Source organism: Acanthopagrus latus, chromosome 11 (genome assembly GCF_904848185.1).
Source record: "Acanthopagrus latus isolate v.2019 chromosome 11, fAcaLat1.1, whole genome shotgun sequence".
NCBI classification, from domain to species: Eukaryota; Metazoa; Chordata; class Actinopteri; order Spariformes; family Sparidae; genus Acanthopagrus; species Acanthopagrus latus.
The window spans coordinates 5155827-5174836 of record NC_051049.1 but is presented as its reverse complement, the minus strand read 5'-3'; the positions used below and the strand labels follow the sequence as shown (position 1 = coordinate 5174836).

General features: G+C 39.6%; 1 protein-coding gene across 4 annotated transcripts; it reads right to left on the bottom strand.

Annotated features, from left to right (window-relative positions):
- Positions 1 to 43: 43 nt before the first annotated feature.
- slco2a1 (solute carrier organic anion transporter family, member 2A1) lies at positions 44 to 18183 on the bottom strand. 4 transcript variants are annotated; one of them, XM_037115083.1, is made up of 15 exons: positions 18091 to 18183; positions 17015 to 17314; positions 10004 to 10141; positions 8920 to 9082; positions 8165 to 8374; positions 7141 to 7239; positions 6910 to 7049; positions 5445 to 5514; positions 5120 to 5284; positions 4487 to 4688; positions 3805 to 3952; positions 1771 to 1934; positions 1452 to 1516; positions 1003 to 1123; positions 44 to 905 (listed from the first exon to the last, which is right to left on the bottom strand). In XM_037115083.1, exons 2-15 carry the CDS (start codon positions 17072 to 17074, stop codon positions 788 to 790), a joined length of 1863 nt encoding a protein of 620 aa, XP_036970978.1. In that variant the 5' UTR covers positions 17075 to 17314; positions 18091 to 18183; the 3' UTR covers positions 44 to 787. The 4 variants fall into 4 exon arrangements, with proteins under 4 accessions (XP_036970978.1, XP_036970976.1, XP_036970979.1 ...); XM_037115081.1 differs by lacking the exon at positions 18091 to 18183 and adding an exon at positions 17797 to 17946; XM_037115084.1 differs by lacking the exon at positions 18091 to 18183 and adding an exon at positions 17889 to 17905.
- Positions 18184 to 19010: the final 827 nt, after the last annotated feature.

Genomic DNA, 19010 nt, shown 5'->3' with positions numbered 1-19010 from the left:
TAAAAGTTATCCAGCTTTCACAGCAGAGAGATTTCACACTTTATGCTTGAAAATTTTACTGAATATTTTTTATTAGTTAATAATGCTCACACATTTATGGAGTCCACAATAACAACCATAAAATCACATCAGAGGATAGCATAAGATGTGTGGTTTAACTGAGTTTGTATATGAAATGATTCTATTTAAAAATGTACTCGATAGGTGAAAATTCATCAGCATTGCGATTAAATCAAGTGTTACATGTCATCATATATGAAATGAGTATTACAGTTATTACAGATGTCTCTATGTATGAGACAAACATCTATAAAAAATAAACTTAAATATTAAGCTAATACAGTTAATTAGTTACAGAATATGTTCCCATTGGAAATAGAAATCTGAATAGATTCCTGCTTTATAGGAACAAGTTATGTACAAAGATATTTATCTGTTGTTTGAACTCTTGTCTCAGGTGCATGGAACATGTGAGGTAACACACATACGAGGTGCTTCAGCAGATCTCTCCTAAGTTATGATGAGTGGATTATTGTCAGAGTGATTCTAAACAGAAGCTTTACAGCATTCATAAAACATCTGATATTTTCCCTTTTGGAGAATCTTAATTCAAACCAGTGAAGCACCAGGGAGGAAGGTAGGCCTGCAGAAATTGAGGTCAGTGAAGGCCCGTGTCGGCTGTGACTTTTTCCCCACTGACACAGCTTCACTCAGCACACTGATTCAAAAGTTTTAACACCGCAGCATCGCAGAGATGCTTGGATGAACATGGACGCTCACAGCAGGATCACAGCAGCCCTTCAGGCTTCTCTAGACTGTACTCCTGTGTCCGCTGCACCTTCCACCCCAGCATCATCAGCAGAAAGATGCCCATGATCTTATATCCCACTTGTAAGCCCAAGAACCTGCAGGGGGTCAGACACATGAGGACAGATGATTGTCAGCAGTGGTGTGGATGTACTATGTCTCTGCGTCTGATATGTTTTCTGAGCGATTTCTAACCTGTTCCTCAAGATGTTGTTGTCATAGTAACCACAGCTAGACTTCTTGTTGCACACATGTTTCCACCAGATACATGACGTGTCGATGGCCGTCCCGAAGAGCGCCGGGGCAGGTAGGAAGGCTATTAAAGAGCAACAAACAGAGAGTGTTTAGGGTTAACAAACTTCTATTTCCATATGATTGAGGCAGACTCACAAGGGGACAATACCTTTACTGTTCTTGGGTTGTATTCAAAATTGTTAAAAAAAATGAGTGATTTTATTGTAGCACCCAATAATAAGGCTACAACTAATTTGTTAATTATTTGTTGAGTTTCACGATGATTACAGTGAGCTACAGTAGGAGGACATTTAGGGACTTGGGTCTTCTATTAGCCAATCCACATCATCAGTAACTGGTTATTCATGAGTATGGGACTAAAAACAAACGGCACTTGTGTCTTAACTTACCTAATACTCGCATGAGTAAAAACTGAACTCCTATTGCAAATGACTTCTCTTCAGAGGGAACAGATCTGACAACAACAGGAAAAGACAAAAGAGTAATACATCAATTAATTTTCTATTGATGCACTGAGTTATTCTTGAATACACTACAAACAGAGGCAGAGACAAATCAGTGCATTTGTTTTTATGTTTCAGAAACAGCTGATAAGAATTTATCTGTTCATAAAATCATTTGTAATTGTTTGTACTTACTAATATATCAGATATACAACAAATAATCATGTGAATAAATATAGTGTAATACATCGTCATCAATCTTTACCTTAACACCATCATGTACATGGGGTTGTGAGTGAGGCAGGCGATCAGTGAGGCCAGAGAGATCACGAGCATGACAGGAAGGAGAAAATGTTGACAGTTGTTTGGACAGGGCTTTGGGAGAGCATGACTTTTGCTTCCAGGTATACACCTGCAGCTTGTATATAGCTGTAACCAGAAAGAGAGACAACAAATGTTAATGTTATCTGTGTGAAGAAAGTGAAAAACAACATTTGACTTTTGCTGTGATATTTATTTTCCTGACGAGGGATTAACACCTACCATAATTTCAGTCAATATACTTTTTCGATTTCTTGCTGAGCGTTAGAAGACAGGAGTGATACTACGGTCATGTCTTAACATAATATCTGAAGCAATGGTTAATTTCAAAGATGCATTACGGAGGAATTGGCCACCTGTCAAATTCATAATGCAGAGAAAAAGGGGGCAGCAAATCACCAGAATGAGCACTAACTGCTGCTCACTGTAGCAGGTATTAGATAGCAAGCTCACTAGTCAGTTAAGGTAGAGGTCATATTAGCTGATTCTGTCCTGACTGGGAACTCGGTGCACAACCGTATTGTTAGTGTTGTTTATTATCTGACTATTCCCTTCTTAAGGTACAACCTGGCAATTTAGTTAGCATGCTTATTTCAATAGATATTTCTCCAACACAATACAAAGACATCTTCCACATGATGTCAAAACTGTTATTTTACACATTCTGTTGATAACTTTAGGTAATCTTTTGATGTTTATAACTAAAATTGTTACATATTGCACCTTTAACTCAGCATAAAGATACCAAGATTTAAAATGTTAATTGGTGAGTTTTCAAAATTCCACTTTCAGCCGCCCACTTGTGGACATCCGAGTCCACAAGAAAGAGAAAAACAACTCTTCTGCGATTTCATGGGATTAATCCATTAAGCTAGCTGTAGCCACCACTGTCTGTGTTTGTGCTTCAGTATTACACAGCCGGCTTACAGGCTGAGTCAAACTGACTAATACTCCATTAGCAGTCACACAATCCACCCACTGGAAGATTATTCACAAGCTGTGACGTTTAAATACTGACGTTTTAGTCCCTGTTGAAACACCTCCTATACGCTCTGTGACTAATAAGCATTGATCCGACATTGATTATGAGCCACTTGTGTCCTGTTAGCAGCAGAACAGTCTCTCTGTCTGCTCCTGGACTGGACGCTGCTGGCTGAAGAGACACATATTGCAGGTCTGGGACTTGATATCACTGCTGACATAAAACATGCCACATGGCAGAGTGTAAATACAGGGACACTGACAGAACTGAGTCCATGTGATCTAATTTATGCCTCAGATCTAAGAGGCATCTAAGGTCAAAGCCACTTCCTGTTCCAAGTATCATCTACTTTACACTGAAAAAAAATGTTTAAAGATCAAGTCTATCCCCTGAAGATGAGATATTAAAACTCTTTGAATGCATCTTAATGACATTTCATTTGCAGCGAGCATTCCCTGCAGTACTCTGCCCCTGAGTACACAGTTAAAGGTTAATTACAGGCTAATTTACAGATCCTGTGCTGGGACAAGAATGAAATTCTTATTTCCTCAAACCACACTGACAAAATTACACAAGATTACAGAAGAAAATTATGCAAATAATTACAGATATTTTATGTTTTCAACACTTTCCCCCTTATATAAAACAAATTTGCTCATCTTGGATGTTATATATTTATGTTTTCTTTGCAATAAGTTAAGCGTTCCTATCTTACACGATGACTCTGTAGCAGGTAATTTCACTGAATACTGATTTATGATTTCATGATTTATTGTGCAATCTTATTCTGGTGTTGCAAAAACATTCCTCAGATTAAAAAAAGATGACTAAATGTCAGTTTTATTAATATATTCCACATCACAAGCATGTATTAATGATTATTATTATATACAGTAGTGTTGTAGTACAGAGTTTTGAATACATAAATCTACAACAGCTTAACCTGCAGGTATTGATACAGGAAGCCGTGAACAGGTGCTTAGCGGAGGCACTGACCTGAACCCTGTGGGTGTTGTTGGGGTCTTTGGTGAAGTTGGTGCAGCCCGCATGACAAGGAGAAATATACTCGACACCATCAGAGCCACACACGGGGTTGAAGGCATTGGATGGACAGGAGCAGTTGGAGTAGCACGACTTTAGAGCCCTGCATAAGGCAGCGAGAGTCAAACAAGAACAAGTTAAGACCATGTTTCAGCTACTTTTATTTGCATATTTTTACTTTTGACTTCACAACATCCAAGAACTTTGTGTCAGCAAGTAGTTGTTTCAGTCACAGAGATTCAAGTATTATACTTTCCAATTTGTTTTAGATGCAACTATATTTTATAGATATTAAAAGACAAAGACAACTGAAAGCTAATAAAGTTACCATGTTTGTTTAAACACAAAAACAATTTTAGTTTAATCTCATTTCTAAAGAGAAAATACATCTAAATTCTAACATGATGATGACCTTTCAGCATTTTGTTTCGGCTGCTATCAGATCATTAAAGGCGCTCGGTGGAGTTTTCACCACTAGTAGTGCTATAGAGCAATGTTTTTACGAGCAGGGCCCTGATTTGTTTGTATACACTTAAATAATACAAAAATTGTCCCAAAAACTAAATTACCCCTTCCAGAAACTGTGCTGTTCACGTAAAAAGCTTAATTTTAAGTACACCCCACTCATCTCTCTCACCCGTACGCTCCACGGTTATCATTGACCTCGGAGACCCTCTGTGTAGGACAGCCCATGAAGAAAAGAGGGATGCAGAGGAGGGTGGAAATGGTCAGCATGACCACAGAGAAGCGTGGGATGGTCTTCAGAGAGAGACCTGACTTCTTCATGATGACTCCACCCATCAGCATCCCCACGGCTACCGCTGGCAGATTTACAGCACCTGTGAAACACAAATATTGATTGTGCTCTTAAGACGTCCACAAGGGGTTTAATACAAATCATGTGCCCTTTTATTCATTTGCTGAAACATTGACACAAATGATAGGTGATGTCCATGAATAAATGTAATTGCAGTTGCAAAGGGCTAAACTTAAATGAAAGACAACCCCAAATAACATTTCCATCTGAGGTTAAATGACAGTACAAACTAAATCCACCCTTTGGAAAGAGAACTTGGTGCAACAGGAGTGAAACATCCAGAAAGTCCATTAAATTATTTTACAGGCTGTTTAATTTCAGCCCAGTTTACATGACTTGAATTACAATGATTGACACTGATTGCAAGCAGTTGACTTAAAGGGCCATAGTAAGCTATAATAGGTTCTTTTCCTGAAGTCCATTATTTTATATTTGCCCCCCTAGAGTACCTACCTACTAGCAGGCTGCTGTATGCAGCTGTAGCGCTGTATTGTTGCTGGAGAAACTTGTTCATGAATGTGGCGAGAGCTGCGATCACCGATGAGAAGCAGCACTGGGCAAGAATCAGCATCAGGAAGAGCGGGCTCAACAGGAGGTTGATAAACATCCTGGGAAACACTGATCACACACAGTCAGATATAGAGACACTGATTATTACTGTGATACTGGACATGACTTATCTCTTTGTTACAGCACATGCTAAGAAGATGTAACTATGCAGAGACGGTTTATGAATCTAACAGGTGGGACCATATCAGTCTGAGTATAATGAACTTACTTTTCAGGAAATCAAGTAAAGAGATTTGTGGCTTCTTGAAGTCGTCAGACATGTCAGTGTCATTATCAACCTGGAAAACAATATGGAGAATAAACTCTTACAGGAGTTTGTGTGAAAGCACATATGTACAGTAGAGCGTAATGAACACAGAGACATTTTTGTGATACAAGACTTATGGGACCGAGTGAAATCCGGTTAATTGTTTGCTAATCACATCAGCCCTGTTCCTACAAGAGGCACCGCAGTCCCTCACAATTAGCCCGTCTCTTCATGCTGGATTCATGTGACGTGGGAACACTGGACTGAACTGACAGCTCCACAGTGTTCATGCAATCAAAATCATCCACAGCTGTCAAACATCATAATAGAAGATTTCTGTACAGTTTTTTGTCTTTTTTGTGCTCGCTTTTCACACCGAACTACAAGCTCCTAGTTTATAATTATAATAATAATAATGTTATAATAATTACAATTTGTTTTACAAGAAATTGAACATTTTAAGTTACATTTGAAACTTCTAAGAAAATATTTAAATTTCTACTAATACTATGTTTTAACCATTTATCCATTAGTTTTGGCAAATAATTTCATCTGTTTATCCATTATTAAGCTATAACTACTTCAGGTGATGAAATGTATGACGTCTCTGTGAGCTAACTAGCATGTTAGCTAGTTGTCATGCGCTCTCCATCTTAGCAAACACATCTGACAAGTAATCTACACCTGGTTTGGAGTGACTGACGCATATTAGGCGTCATGTTGGACTTATTAAAATGGATATAAACATGGTATTTATACAAATAAATCCAACAGTTTTAGCCTCAAATTAGCTATTTATTTCTGCTAACTCCATTTATTTTATTAGAATCTATACATAGGTATCTATTTTACATGTTATTCTCGCTTCATTTGTGAGGATGAATATGACCAACTTTTCCTTTTGTTTCTGCCTGGTGTACACTTTTTCACAATTTTTTCTTTTTGATGTCTCTTATTATCAACTTGACAGTTTCATGATGACATTTCTAACAATTGGTCACCAACCAAAATGCAGAAATTTGCATACTTATTATATGCAGTTTTTACAGGGTCAAGTCCTGCACAATCCTGGAGGAGTATGATGTGGTTTCACAAACACGTACGGAGTAAAATCTGGCTTTAGCTTATCTATGACTCGTGTTTTCTGCAGAGTGTTTAAAAGGCATGACACAGACAAATATGGTGTACTAGTACAGATCAGTTCAGTGAAATAAGTCAGTTAAATGTGGAGTTATATGTTAAAAACAACAAATCTTTTGCTTCAAACCCTTCAACATTGGTCTAAAACCAACAGAGGAAAAGTAAATGCAACGTTGACACAAAGCCAGCAGGTGTCAGTACAACACGAGAGATGTTCTGCAGTCTTACATGATCCACAAGACACATTCAGTGACGAGGCTGTTTTGTGAGTGAGACTGTGACTTACATGATCTTCTGAAGGCATTCTGCGAGGGAAGAAGAAGTAGGGGATGGAGGTGAGAAACAGGCAGACGGTGGTGATGAGCAGGCCCATCCACCAGGCCCCAACCCAGCGGGGGTCACCTTGTCTCAGCTCCTGTTCAGCTCCTGTGGAAAACAGGAGTCACCAGGCATAACAGTGAGTGACCAGTCCTGCTTTACCCTGTCTATAAAATACCAGTCAGACCATAATCATTACCTAAACCAGTTTTGTCCACGTCCACATAGATCCGCAGCACGACTGAGCCCAGCAGGTAGCCAATGGCCGGCCCGAATACAGATACAGCAAACAGGATGGCTGTGAATGATAAAGTAGCTGTGAGGCAGAGTTTTCTGAAGTCTCTGTGAAAATGGGTTATCTAGAAAAATCTGTGACAAGTTATAAACATTTTGTGAGGGTGTATTTTGTCTTTAAGCATTAGTGACACTACAGTGTGGATAAAAAAACAAAACAAAAAGGTTTTATCTCTAAAATCAATCTCCATGTTGGTTGTACAAGCATAGCACCAAACTAGTGCTTGGGATGTTCAGGAGACCAATCACGCTTTGTCTCTTTACCATGTAACCTCGTGCTCTGTGACTGCATATGAATTCATGAAAAGCTGCACAATCATATGTTCTGAACCTTGAAAATTAGGGATTTTATCAGTTATCAGTAACATTATGAGTAATACTGATAACAAAAGTCCACTCAATTTTAAGTATTTTATATCAGAAATAAAGCCATGAAAAAGGTGAAACAAATCTGTCAGTGAAGATTGCCCAGTTAGAAGCATGTTTCTGAATTGTTGTCTGTGCCCGGGTATCTCATATTATAACTCAGCCTCAGCACCAGGAACCTGATAAATAAATTCCAAATGACAAATTTTTTTCAGATTTTATCTGATATCTAACTCATCTGACACGCAATCAAAAATGTGACAGGCTTTTAATATTGTAGACTACATTAGGAATGCCCGTAATTTGGATTAATAAAAGAGAATTTTATTGCCATCAGTTTTGCTGTCTGTGATGTGAAACCTTTAGACCTCAATATCTGAAAACTACTAAAACCGCAGTCAGAACCTTCATAGTTCCAAGGTCATGAAATACTGATGTCCATAACATCAACCTTCTACATAAACATGCGAGTGTGTAGAATCACCCAGAATAACTTCATGACCTTTAGTTTGTGTTTATTTATCTGAACAAATCAATCTGCCTCTGAACCACAGGCCATTCACCTATGTAAAGAGGAGAGTTCCCAGGTCCAGCAAAATCATCAATGTAGGATATCCCAAAGGGCTGGATGGGCACCGAACCCACACCGAAGAGCAGCTGAGCGAAGCCCATGAACAGCCACATGTTGCTGGTGTCGGCCAGTCGCCGGGACTCATCTCGGCCACAATCCGGGTCGCTCGTGTTCCCATGCAAGTTGCAGATGTCATGGCGATCTAGATAAATCAGGAAGTGACATACAGACACAGTGGGGAGGAGGAACAAAAGACAGAAAGTTGATGACAAGCCAGTGGATACAGATGTCCAACTACTTTAATTTCCTGAAGCTTCTCTGGCCCTTCACTGACACGCTGTTCAACGCCAAGTTACTTTAACTGGGGGCAAAATGAAAGAAGGAAGAGGCTGATTGTTGTTGCAAATTACATTCCCTGGAGGTAACTCTAATCTCTTTAGCTTTCAGCGAGTGCACAAAGATTATGAATTTCCTTTTGATTAATGCAAAAGTTCAACTGGAGTGCAACAGCAAGGCTCTCTAAATACACTATTTGCTACAGAGCACAGTAAGCCAAACAACAGACACTTGTTTGACCAGAGCACTGGGGTGCCTTTACTGAGAAGACCCTGCAGCGTCCTTAAGTAAAATCTCATAAATTGCATTGACATATATTTGTACATTCACAAGTCCCCTGCTCTGGCCTGAATCACATAAGCTGTCACAGATGAGACACAGAAGAACCGTGGCCCGTTATTTGGATCTTACTGTGCAGAACTGAGTCGTATTCGTAGTTCTGGGATATGAAGTGAGGTAAGGTCAGGATGGTGGCACTGACAGCCATCAGAAGTCCCCCGATTCCAATGATGCGAGGACGGTGGACCCGATTTCCAAAGTAGCTTACAAACACGATCAGCACACTGTTACTTATCTGAGAGACAGACACAGACACATGTTTCAAATAGCATCCAGCAGCATCATTATCCATCTGTGGGACACTCATCAAGTCAGCATTTAGTTGCAGGAAAGTGTTTACTTGTAAGATTAGCATTAATATATTGTTGTATTTCTGTCCACCTAATGAGTTCAATATTCACTCTTTTTGCTTCTTTGTTTGCTCTCCAGCAATTAATGTGTATGAAAATAGAAATATTAAGCTAATAATGGGCAATTTCACTGAAAAATAAAAGGTCAGATGCCCGCTGAATCTGTAAACTAGGTTGATGAGGGTGCAGAGATGTAAATAAAAAAATAACAAGCAGATGCATAAAAACTGTATTACTGACGATTATTATTATAGTCGGTTCATCACTAACAACACCCTATTTTCCATTAGTCAGGTGATCCTTTGATGATATCAAAATATCTATCACAGCAGCATTAAATAGCCAAGAGGATCTGTCAAATTCAAATGATCAGGTGTTGCTTGGTCAGTTCTCATTAAATACCATACAATCAAATCTGACCTTGAAAATCTCATTATAACTCACAAAGAGAAGCTGGACTGCAAAAATTGAAAACGGTCATAAAACACACTGATTTAGTGATCGTCTGGTGACCTTTGCTTATGCATATTTATAACCTGAAAGTGGAAAAAAAAATTCATCTGTGTTGTCGACATGAATGTCAGAGAACAAAAAATTCCAGCACCCTCCAAGACGAGTACTTAGTGTACATTCTCTTATTATTCTTATCTGTAATGAAACAGTTCCAAAATACCGGAGTCTGGCCCCAATCGTCAGGAAGTGTGATTTTGATAAGTTGCTTTTTCTCCAGTTCCTCCTTTGTCATCAGTAGCCTTGAAATAAATCTATCATGATCCATGTGAGGGTATGTTATTCTTGGCTCCTACCTCGTGGAGAGAGGAAATGGTTCCTGAGGAGTAGCTGCTGAGGCCGTAGCGCCTCTCGATTGTGGTGATGATGCTCTTGAAGTAAGCGCTGTACAGCAGCTGGGAAAACTGCAGGAGGCCGTGGCACAGGACAAACAGCTACGGAAGACAGACAAACAGTTAAGGATGCTCTGAGCTTTTTAGTCAGAAACAGAAATATTTTCATTTGAAAGATTCAGACACTGTAGGAACGACAGAAACGCTGAATCTGAAAAGATCTCTGGAAACGAATTTCCACGTCTACTTCACTGCAGCATCTTGTTGCCAAACATACAATGGATAAGTTCACTCAGCATGCCTTGATCTCCTGCTCTGACAAAAACTTTATATAGTGATGCAACCAGAGGTAAAATAACTTATAATCATAAATGTCAAATGTGTCTTTTGTCATTTTCTGTGTTTGGCTGCACTCGCACAGGCTGGATAGACCGAAACATATTCCTAGAAGCATAAATTGTTCCTAGTAAAAGAGAACAATTTGGAAGAAACACATAATCACATGTGTGGTGTCAAGTTCTGAAGAATTTGTGCTCAACACAACCTTCCAGTGTTTTTCAGCCCCCGCAGCACACTGTTGGGTTCATCCAATGGGGCGCGTACTTAAACAATATTACCTCAGCAGTGAAATGCAGTGAGGCCAGTTGGAAAACCAAACAGCTGTTTCACAAACACACAGCACAGTTTTACAAGAACCAACACATCAGGCTGCACGATCCCATTTCAGAGACATGAAACATTTTAAGGACAAACATTTACATATTCCAGACGGAAAAACAGATGGATTTAATAAAGTGTAAAACAAGGTGGAGAAGAAATATAAATCATGTAATTATCGTAAAATGTGAGTGGAATTCTTGCACTCATAATGTTACTGTACAGCAAGTACGTAAGTATAATAATCAATGTATTGAAATATGACAGGTACTCATTAAGCAGAAAGGCCCCTTTTTTCAAGTGTTAATTATTACATTTATATTACATTATTGGATTGGAGTTACAGATTTATTTACGTAAGTATGAAGCGTTTTAGTGAATCATAGCTCACAGGTTTTAACTACCTGTTGGTTATCTCTACAAATGCACCTTACGTATATCATGCAGAATCTTAAAGCAGCAATCAAAGTACTTTCATTTGTTGTTGATTCTAGCGACTTGTGTGGACAATAGAACCACCACCACCACCTGATGTCCACCTCCTAGCATGTGCACGTGAAACAGGAAAATGATTTTAAGCACAGTTTTTCTTTTTCAAACACAGATGTTAGCATCTGATTCCCAGCCAAGTTCAAGCCTTAAAGATGGTTTTAAACTCCTAAACACGCCATTTCTTTGAGACACCAAACTCATGTGTACTCCTGCACTACAGTACAAAGCACCTGTGGAGAAAACTAGCAATACGTTATACATTAGTATAATAACTGGATAAAAGGGCAAATAGGCTAGTTCCTTCCATAAGGTAAAAAACACAAACCCTAAAGCTCCCTAATCCACGTGTCATCAGATAAAGTACCCAGCAAACAAATATGTATTGTGTGAGCAGTTGTCTGGCACAAGTCGTGCATAACTGACATTTTTACACTTTAGTTTTTGGATTTATTAAGTAAACAAGAGAAATAGTATTTACAAAAGCAGGCACAAAACCACCTTAGCATTAATTAGGAGCTGTGTTTCTGGCAACCAGACGAATGCAAGCCTCTAATTTTTGCTATTTTTTGGTCCCTACCAAATGTCTCTCTTTAGCTGCTGAATACTCCACTATGTTCAGCAGCTAGTTGCTAACTGTAGGCTATGTGGTGTTGAACAGGTAAAGTGGGTTGTTTTCAGAGCTTTTCATTGAAAACATCTGCCTTCTGCTCCCACTGCTGCTGAAAGTGGTACCAGTGAAAGCAATAAACCAAAACAATGAGCTGCAAGATGCTAAAATGCTCCATACAGCTGAGAGGACTGACAGGCTGCAGATTTGAGTGAAACGTCACAACAACTGAGCACTTTAACATTACACATTCATTTCATTCAACAATGACATTAAAAATACCGCATGTAGCTGCTCTAGTATGGTACCAACTTGTACTTAAATTGAGTAATTGCGTGAATGTACTTGGTTACTTTCTGTGTGGTTTCAGAAGTGGAAAGTTTTAGTGATATGACAAATGTTGGTCTTCTGCAAAGCAGTACTTCATCTGTTTTTCCCAGACACTAAACAGCACAGCCCCAAAATAGTTTTGAAATGTGTGAATTACTGATTTTCAGCCAACTGCTTAACTTCGGGTAATTCTGTATATGTCTCCAAACGATTTGCCTCCTGGACTTCTCTCTCCACATCCAGAGACATAGACAGATCAAGATGGCCCACTGGCTGTTTTCCCATTGATGTAGAAGAGCCTCTCACCTCTATGTGTCATGAGGTGTTCACAGACACTCGTATGACTGCACTTGGTGTTTATTTGCTCGAGGGGCCATGAATGCAGGAATGACGCTGAAGATACGTGTTGAGATTAGGCGTGAACTTCCCGTAAAAACAGTGATAAACCCAAGCTTTCAGTTTGTTGACCAGCTGCCAGGTCGTCTGAGGGAGAATAAACGATGCGTTCAACTCAGAACAGTTAATGCTCCTGTTAAATCCTGGCTTTATGGTATGTTAGCACACACAATAGTTGCGTTTACAGTGATACCAATATTTCATCCTCATTTTGTGTCGAATGGCGTTTAACTATCTAAACCGATTCGACAAATTCATTCACTGGCAGGCAAAGACCTTCTTTTGTTGGAGATCTGGATTCAAACAAAATGTTCACAACTGTTTCTTTAACCAGAGCGTCAGGTCAAACTCAAATCCACTTTAGCCTTTAACGAAGTCGGGTTTATGTTTTCACTGCAGATAACGCACAATATAAATATCATGTTTCACAGACAAGTCTCCGGCTTTCAGACAGTTGGCTTTAACACTGGAAACACAAAACACTCCTGATAACGCATAAGCCATTAAAGTTCAATCTTTCACCTGAGGCCTGAGAGACAGCAAAAACAATGTTTCAGTATTGACGATAAAACACAATAGATCTGTGTTTCCTGATGAAGGAATGTTGCATAATGTTGAAGCTTGGATAAGATAATCTAAGAGTATTATAAATGGTGGAACAAAAGGGCAGCAGCAATGCACACCCTGAATGCTGCAGTGTGTCAACACTGAAAAAACGCAGGATTCATTATTTATCCACACTGTTCATACAAGTGATTTAAGCCTATTTGATGTCCTTAAGCAGGAAGGTGTTTGTGCAGGGTTGGATTCTCTGTGGATTATGTTCACATTTATCCTTTTTGAACACTCTCAGCTCCGTCTGTGTGGACGTTATTGTCCTGGCCTTCAACCCTGCTGTGAGGGGAAGAATTGAGGGAAGTTCATACATGAATTTCAAAATGCTTTTATTTCAGGGACACGTGTTGAAAGTTAGACGCTGGATAGCCATGGATTTCCACAAGGAAATGTATGACCTACTTGGTCAAAACCTGAATACAGGAAAAGTGTATAAAGTCTCCAAAGATAGATGAAAGAAAGTAAAACCAAAGAATCACCTCCCTTCATTGTGCAACAGAGGTTAAATAAGATTTGCAAAAGAATAGCATCATGATCAAAGGAGCATTTTCTCTGATTTGACACAACGGGCAGATATATTTTGAGGAATATGCTTATTCACTTTTTTTTGGCTGAAAATAAAATAACAAGATCAAAAGCACTTTCATGCTTCTCCACTAAATATAGGCTAAGGCTACATCAGGTATACTGTTCGCTTAGCCCAGTGTTGCTCACACTTTTATCACCGTGTACAACTTCTGAAAATATTAGCCTTTCCATTTACCGCTCTCATGACCAACGTTAAAGCCGCTCTGTGGAAATTCTGTGTTGTGTTGTAAGCCAGTTGTTGGTTTATGTTGGCGGACTCAATTTCTAAACTAATGTTAGCTACTTTTGTTCTCTGTTAGTGGAGCAGAGAGAGGCACTGAGACAAGGCACTCATGAAGTCACATCGTTTGGAGTTCTTCACAAAGAAAGCCACTGGCAGGCAGCGTGAAACAACTTAAACAAATCGTCTACAGACTTGTATAGACAAGAGAGGGATGGGGAAGATTTCATTTTTCACGTCATGTTACAATCAACTCACATATGGCCATAAAAAAGAATATTAATACATTTTAGTTATTACAAATTGTCACACAGAGCCACTTTAAAATACATTAGGGTAGGGTATGGTGGGCATACTCACTTCAGCTAACTTGAGCCGTTTGCTGCTAAGGTTAGCATGTCCTGTGGCCACTTTGGCAGGACTGAAGGAGCTGCATATCAGGCTAAAAGCACCTCTAAAGCATGCTATTAACATTTTATGTATAAAGTGTTTAGTCAGTACAAAAAGGTGTTTAAAAATGACAGGTAATGGTTTTACATGGGGTTCATGTGGACTATTTCTTGGCTGAGAGCAGTAATTTCCTGCAGTCTTGTCGTCTGGTAGATAACCCCTAGGAGAACACAACCTGTTGTTTTGACATTTCATATTTTTGTACGGGTTGTACAAACAAGATATAACTTGGTAACTACTACGCTTGAGAGATGCTGATGGATGGCTTTGTTATCTTTGGACAGAGCCAGGCTAGGTAGTTTTTGTTTCCAGTGTTTTTTTGCTATGCTAACTAGCTGCTGGTCTTAGCTTTATACGGAATGGACAGTTATTGAACGAGTGGTTTCAATCTTCATGTCTAAATTTCAGCAAAAAGGAGGCAAATAAATGTTGCAATCCTGCAATGCTAGCTTTAATTGCTTTATCTCCATGACACAGCCAAAAGTTTGAACCTCCGGTGCACTGAAGTGTGGAGGGAAGTGAACCAGAGCCGCTCCTGAGCAGAAACTTGGCTCAGATATTGGCAGACGTATCGTTAAAGAGAATTTGATGGTGTAACTTGGGTGCAGCCCACAGGAGATAAGTCTGAAATTGTAAAAACCAAAACAAACAGAATGTCCTAATGAAAAAGAGCAAATAGTGAGCAAAGCGCTGTACAGCACGGACAAGTGTCAAGAAAAGCCAGCGGATGTGATTGCTCCCTGTTAAACTATTGGCTGGCTCTGCTGGGTGAAAAGTGACTTGGTTTTATGTGAAGAGTAACTCCACCAAAGATCTGCTAGAAAATTGAAGGCCAAATAGCAATCAAGAGTTCTGATGAAAGATATCCCTCTGCTGTGGGAATGACTTGTTCAAACAGCTTACTGACACATTACCAGCTGCTTAGCCAACTGCTCCCATTATCTAAACACACGGCTGCACAACATTGAACTTCAGGTACGTTCACACTGTGCAGGATGGGCAGGAAGTTCACTGAGAAGTTTCAAACTAAACGTTGCCTGTAGGATGAGCCGTCTTCCATCCCATCTCTGTTTGTACATCTTTGTTCCATCAGAGGGGCCGGCGGATTTAAAGCAAAGACTTGAAATCATAAACAGGGGAGGATTTGCAGTAACAGGACCCACCACAGCCTGTGTGTGAGCATGCGTTTAAAATGTTCCAAATGAACCATCACCTCCTGGAAATTCGGAAGTTGCTTAACTAATTATCTCTTTCACCATCTCCTCCAAAACGTACAGACTACAGGTGTATTAGTCACGGTTCACAACACAACACCAATGAATAAGACTTGTCATTTCTCACAGAGGTTTGCTGCGAGCTACATGGAGTTCTGCCTCAGTATTACTCACAGCCCTGGAACTACCCTATCTTTGGCATACAGTAAAATGCAATTGCTCCATTTGGCACCGCAGTTGGTGTTCAGAGAGGCTTTTGGTAACGGAGCCAGAAGTGCAGATATAAATATATATACCAAACTTTAAACTAGACACAGCTGCCAAACACATGAAAACTTTTATGAAGACTGACTCACTGACGGAATTAATGACAGAAACACAAAACTGTCATGCTTTTCTTCTATCTAAATAAGGTGCACTGATTAACTGATTAGTTAACTAACAAATTTTCTATTATATTCCCCCCCCCAAGACATTAAATGTGATATTTTGGTGTAATGGGCTGTTGGTCAGTTGAAACATTTAATAGTTTCACCTTGAGCTAACAAAATACTGATGCCCATTTTTCAGTAATTTCTAATTTTTCCACAACAAATTCATAAAAAATAATAATCAGCAGAAATAGATTTTTTTTTCAATCTATAATCACACAGAAACTTAGAAAGGTAATATTAACAATAATGATAAGGTAATACAAACTGTCTTTTCCATAACTGCATAAAAAAGAAAAGCTGCTCTCAGAGGAAAATAAGGTCCCCTGAACACTCCTTGAAGCTAGAAATGTGCTGGGGTCTAACAGTATGAAACTGTGTTGTCCTTTAAGATCTGTTTGCTTATTCGGTTTATTCAGTCAAGAAAACAAGGAGAATTTGTTCATTTCGTTTGTTTTGGCATAGAAAAAAATCAGTCAATTAAAATCTTTCTCTTCTAATTAAGATTTCTTCCCTAAAACTACATAATCCACCTTGAAACAACTGAGCAGTGATATAACTTAACAATTTACTGTCAATATCCAGTTGCTTGACACTTATAGTGTTTATGAATTGAAAAACACGAGAAAACGTCCCTTTCTTCAAACCCGTATCAAGTGTTTTACATTAAGACGACCAAAATATATACACTTCACGGGTATGTTATGACTGAGAACTTGTTTATCTACAGGTGAATATCTTGTTTTTCTAAGACAAGACTACACAGGTACTTTCAACAGGGGGTAAGAGAGAGACTATGAAATAACTTGTCGGTAATTTACTACAGTTATACTGTCAGTATAACGTTATGCAATCTCCTAAAAATAAATTTAGCACAGATTTGGTTGCACAAACAATGAGGGAGCAAGTGCGGCAGGTTAAAACAAGACTTGATAGTAACCGTGCAGCCTGCCACAAGGTGTGATGGATGCCTACCTTAATGCTGCAGCGCAACGTCCTCGCTGGCTTCATGGTTTTGGAGGAATGTATGTCCATGAGTTCAGCCCGCGAGTGAGAGAAACTACCGCTCGAGGTCTGTGTCAAGAGGTTGTCCGTCTTTGTGTCTGTCTCCGTTTTCCCTCCGGTGAGCCGTCTGTTTTTATGACCGTCGGTGATGTAATGGGACTCACCCCCACGGCTCCACGCGTCAATGTTTTGAAAGTTGTGAATTGAGAACAGCCAGTCCCGCGCTCACCCGCTGAGTCATGCGCGACAGGCTGTGCGTGCAGCGCTCACCTGTTGGGAACAAAAGCGTTAATCACCATGACATTACTACATACTAACACCTTACATTTATATTCCGCTTCCTATCGAGAGGCCGTGGCTTCGGGGTGAAGCTCCGCTTTGTTCTCCGGCGGTTCAACCGACCTGAACGCTTCATTAATTGCGGTATGCGGCTCTCTGCTGTTTGTGCCCGAAGCTAATGAGTGGTGGGCCCGCTGTGAGACAGAGACACTAATGAATGAACTCCTTTAAAATGAGATGTTTAACCGTGTGTTTACTGGGTCATGGTGAGGTTTTGCTCAGTTGGATTTATTTTTTTTTCTTAATTTGGAATTTCAGGCAAACTAGCCAAAATCTAACTAGCACTTTACACGGAGTGCTGAAGGGTAAGCTAACCCTGTACTGAAATAGCCGATAGATAGATAGATAGATAGATAGATAGATAGATAGATAGATAGATAGATAGCAGTGCCAAATTCAAATTTAAAGAATACATTATCGTTTTCTTGTAAAACTGCTGTCAGCCTTATAGTTGTTTTAGCTAACTTCCTGTCCGTTTGGCCGTTAGCCATCCCCTCTCTCTCACCTCGCGCGGAGCGCCAGTTAGTGGCCAAACCGTGTAACCGCCCCATGATGCACTGCGGCACATAACGACTTTTTGCTAACGGCAAAGCTAACGCTGCGAAAGAAGCGTCTGCAAAACGATAGCTGTTTTTCTTTTGAGCTTCACGACTATCTTAATTTCTGAAGAGCAGCACAACTATATTATTTTATTCCAAGGGCGTTACATCAAATCTGGACACAGCCCTTGAGCAGCAGCCACATTCATTCCTATGAAGCCAAAAACACTCGACTTCCGGCCGCGACTTTTTCATTGCTTTTGCATTGATTGCCCCACAGAGCATGCGCACTAGAGGCTTCCGCTGACTGAGCTGACTGCCTTCCTGATAAGCACCCGACTGACTTGAATGGGGATAAACTAATTTAATCATGCCGATTATCTATACTTTACAATTTTTACTGGACCTAATGGCTCAGATTATGACAATCAAAGAGTTCCAGAACACAGAAGATCTGAGTATTTTTAGCAAGACATTTTGGCTTCATACTGCAGTTAAAGTAGCTTACAAATGGGCCTTTGTCTCCATTCATAAGTCTCCGTTTCCATGGCTGTGTCCAGATAAAATTATATGCTCTTGTTCCCTCCTCTCCCTTTATCACCACACTTGGTCTGTGTCGTAGTCGGAGCCGTCACAGAGGGCGCTGGTATTGGTAGCTTTGCCTGTTCCAACCATTGCCAGCATGTTACCCAACCAGATAGGACCATCTCTTTAAGAATCCTGATGGGATAAAGTAGGCAGGGATACTACAGTTTCTTAGAGGGTGATGGGGTACTGTCCAAACACTCTATAACAGTGATAACTGCTGGAATATGGTGCTATTTGATCATTATTTAAATAATAAGGGAAAAAAAACACTCACAGCAGCTTTAAAGATGGATCTGTTTCACTGAAATATTAACAACACTAGGACCTTGAAACTGATGCAGCTAACTGAAATTCAGCTATCATTAATTCTATTATTTAGACCTGTTTGTTTTACCATGACATGTTAATAAATCTATTTGTCTAACCTCTAATGAATGATAAAGACCTATTAAATATCCATCATGAAGGCTTTTAATTGTTATAGAGTGTAAAACAACTAC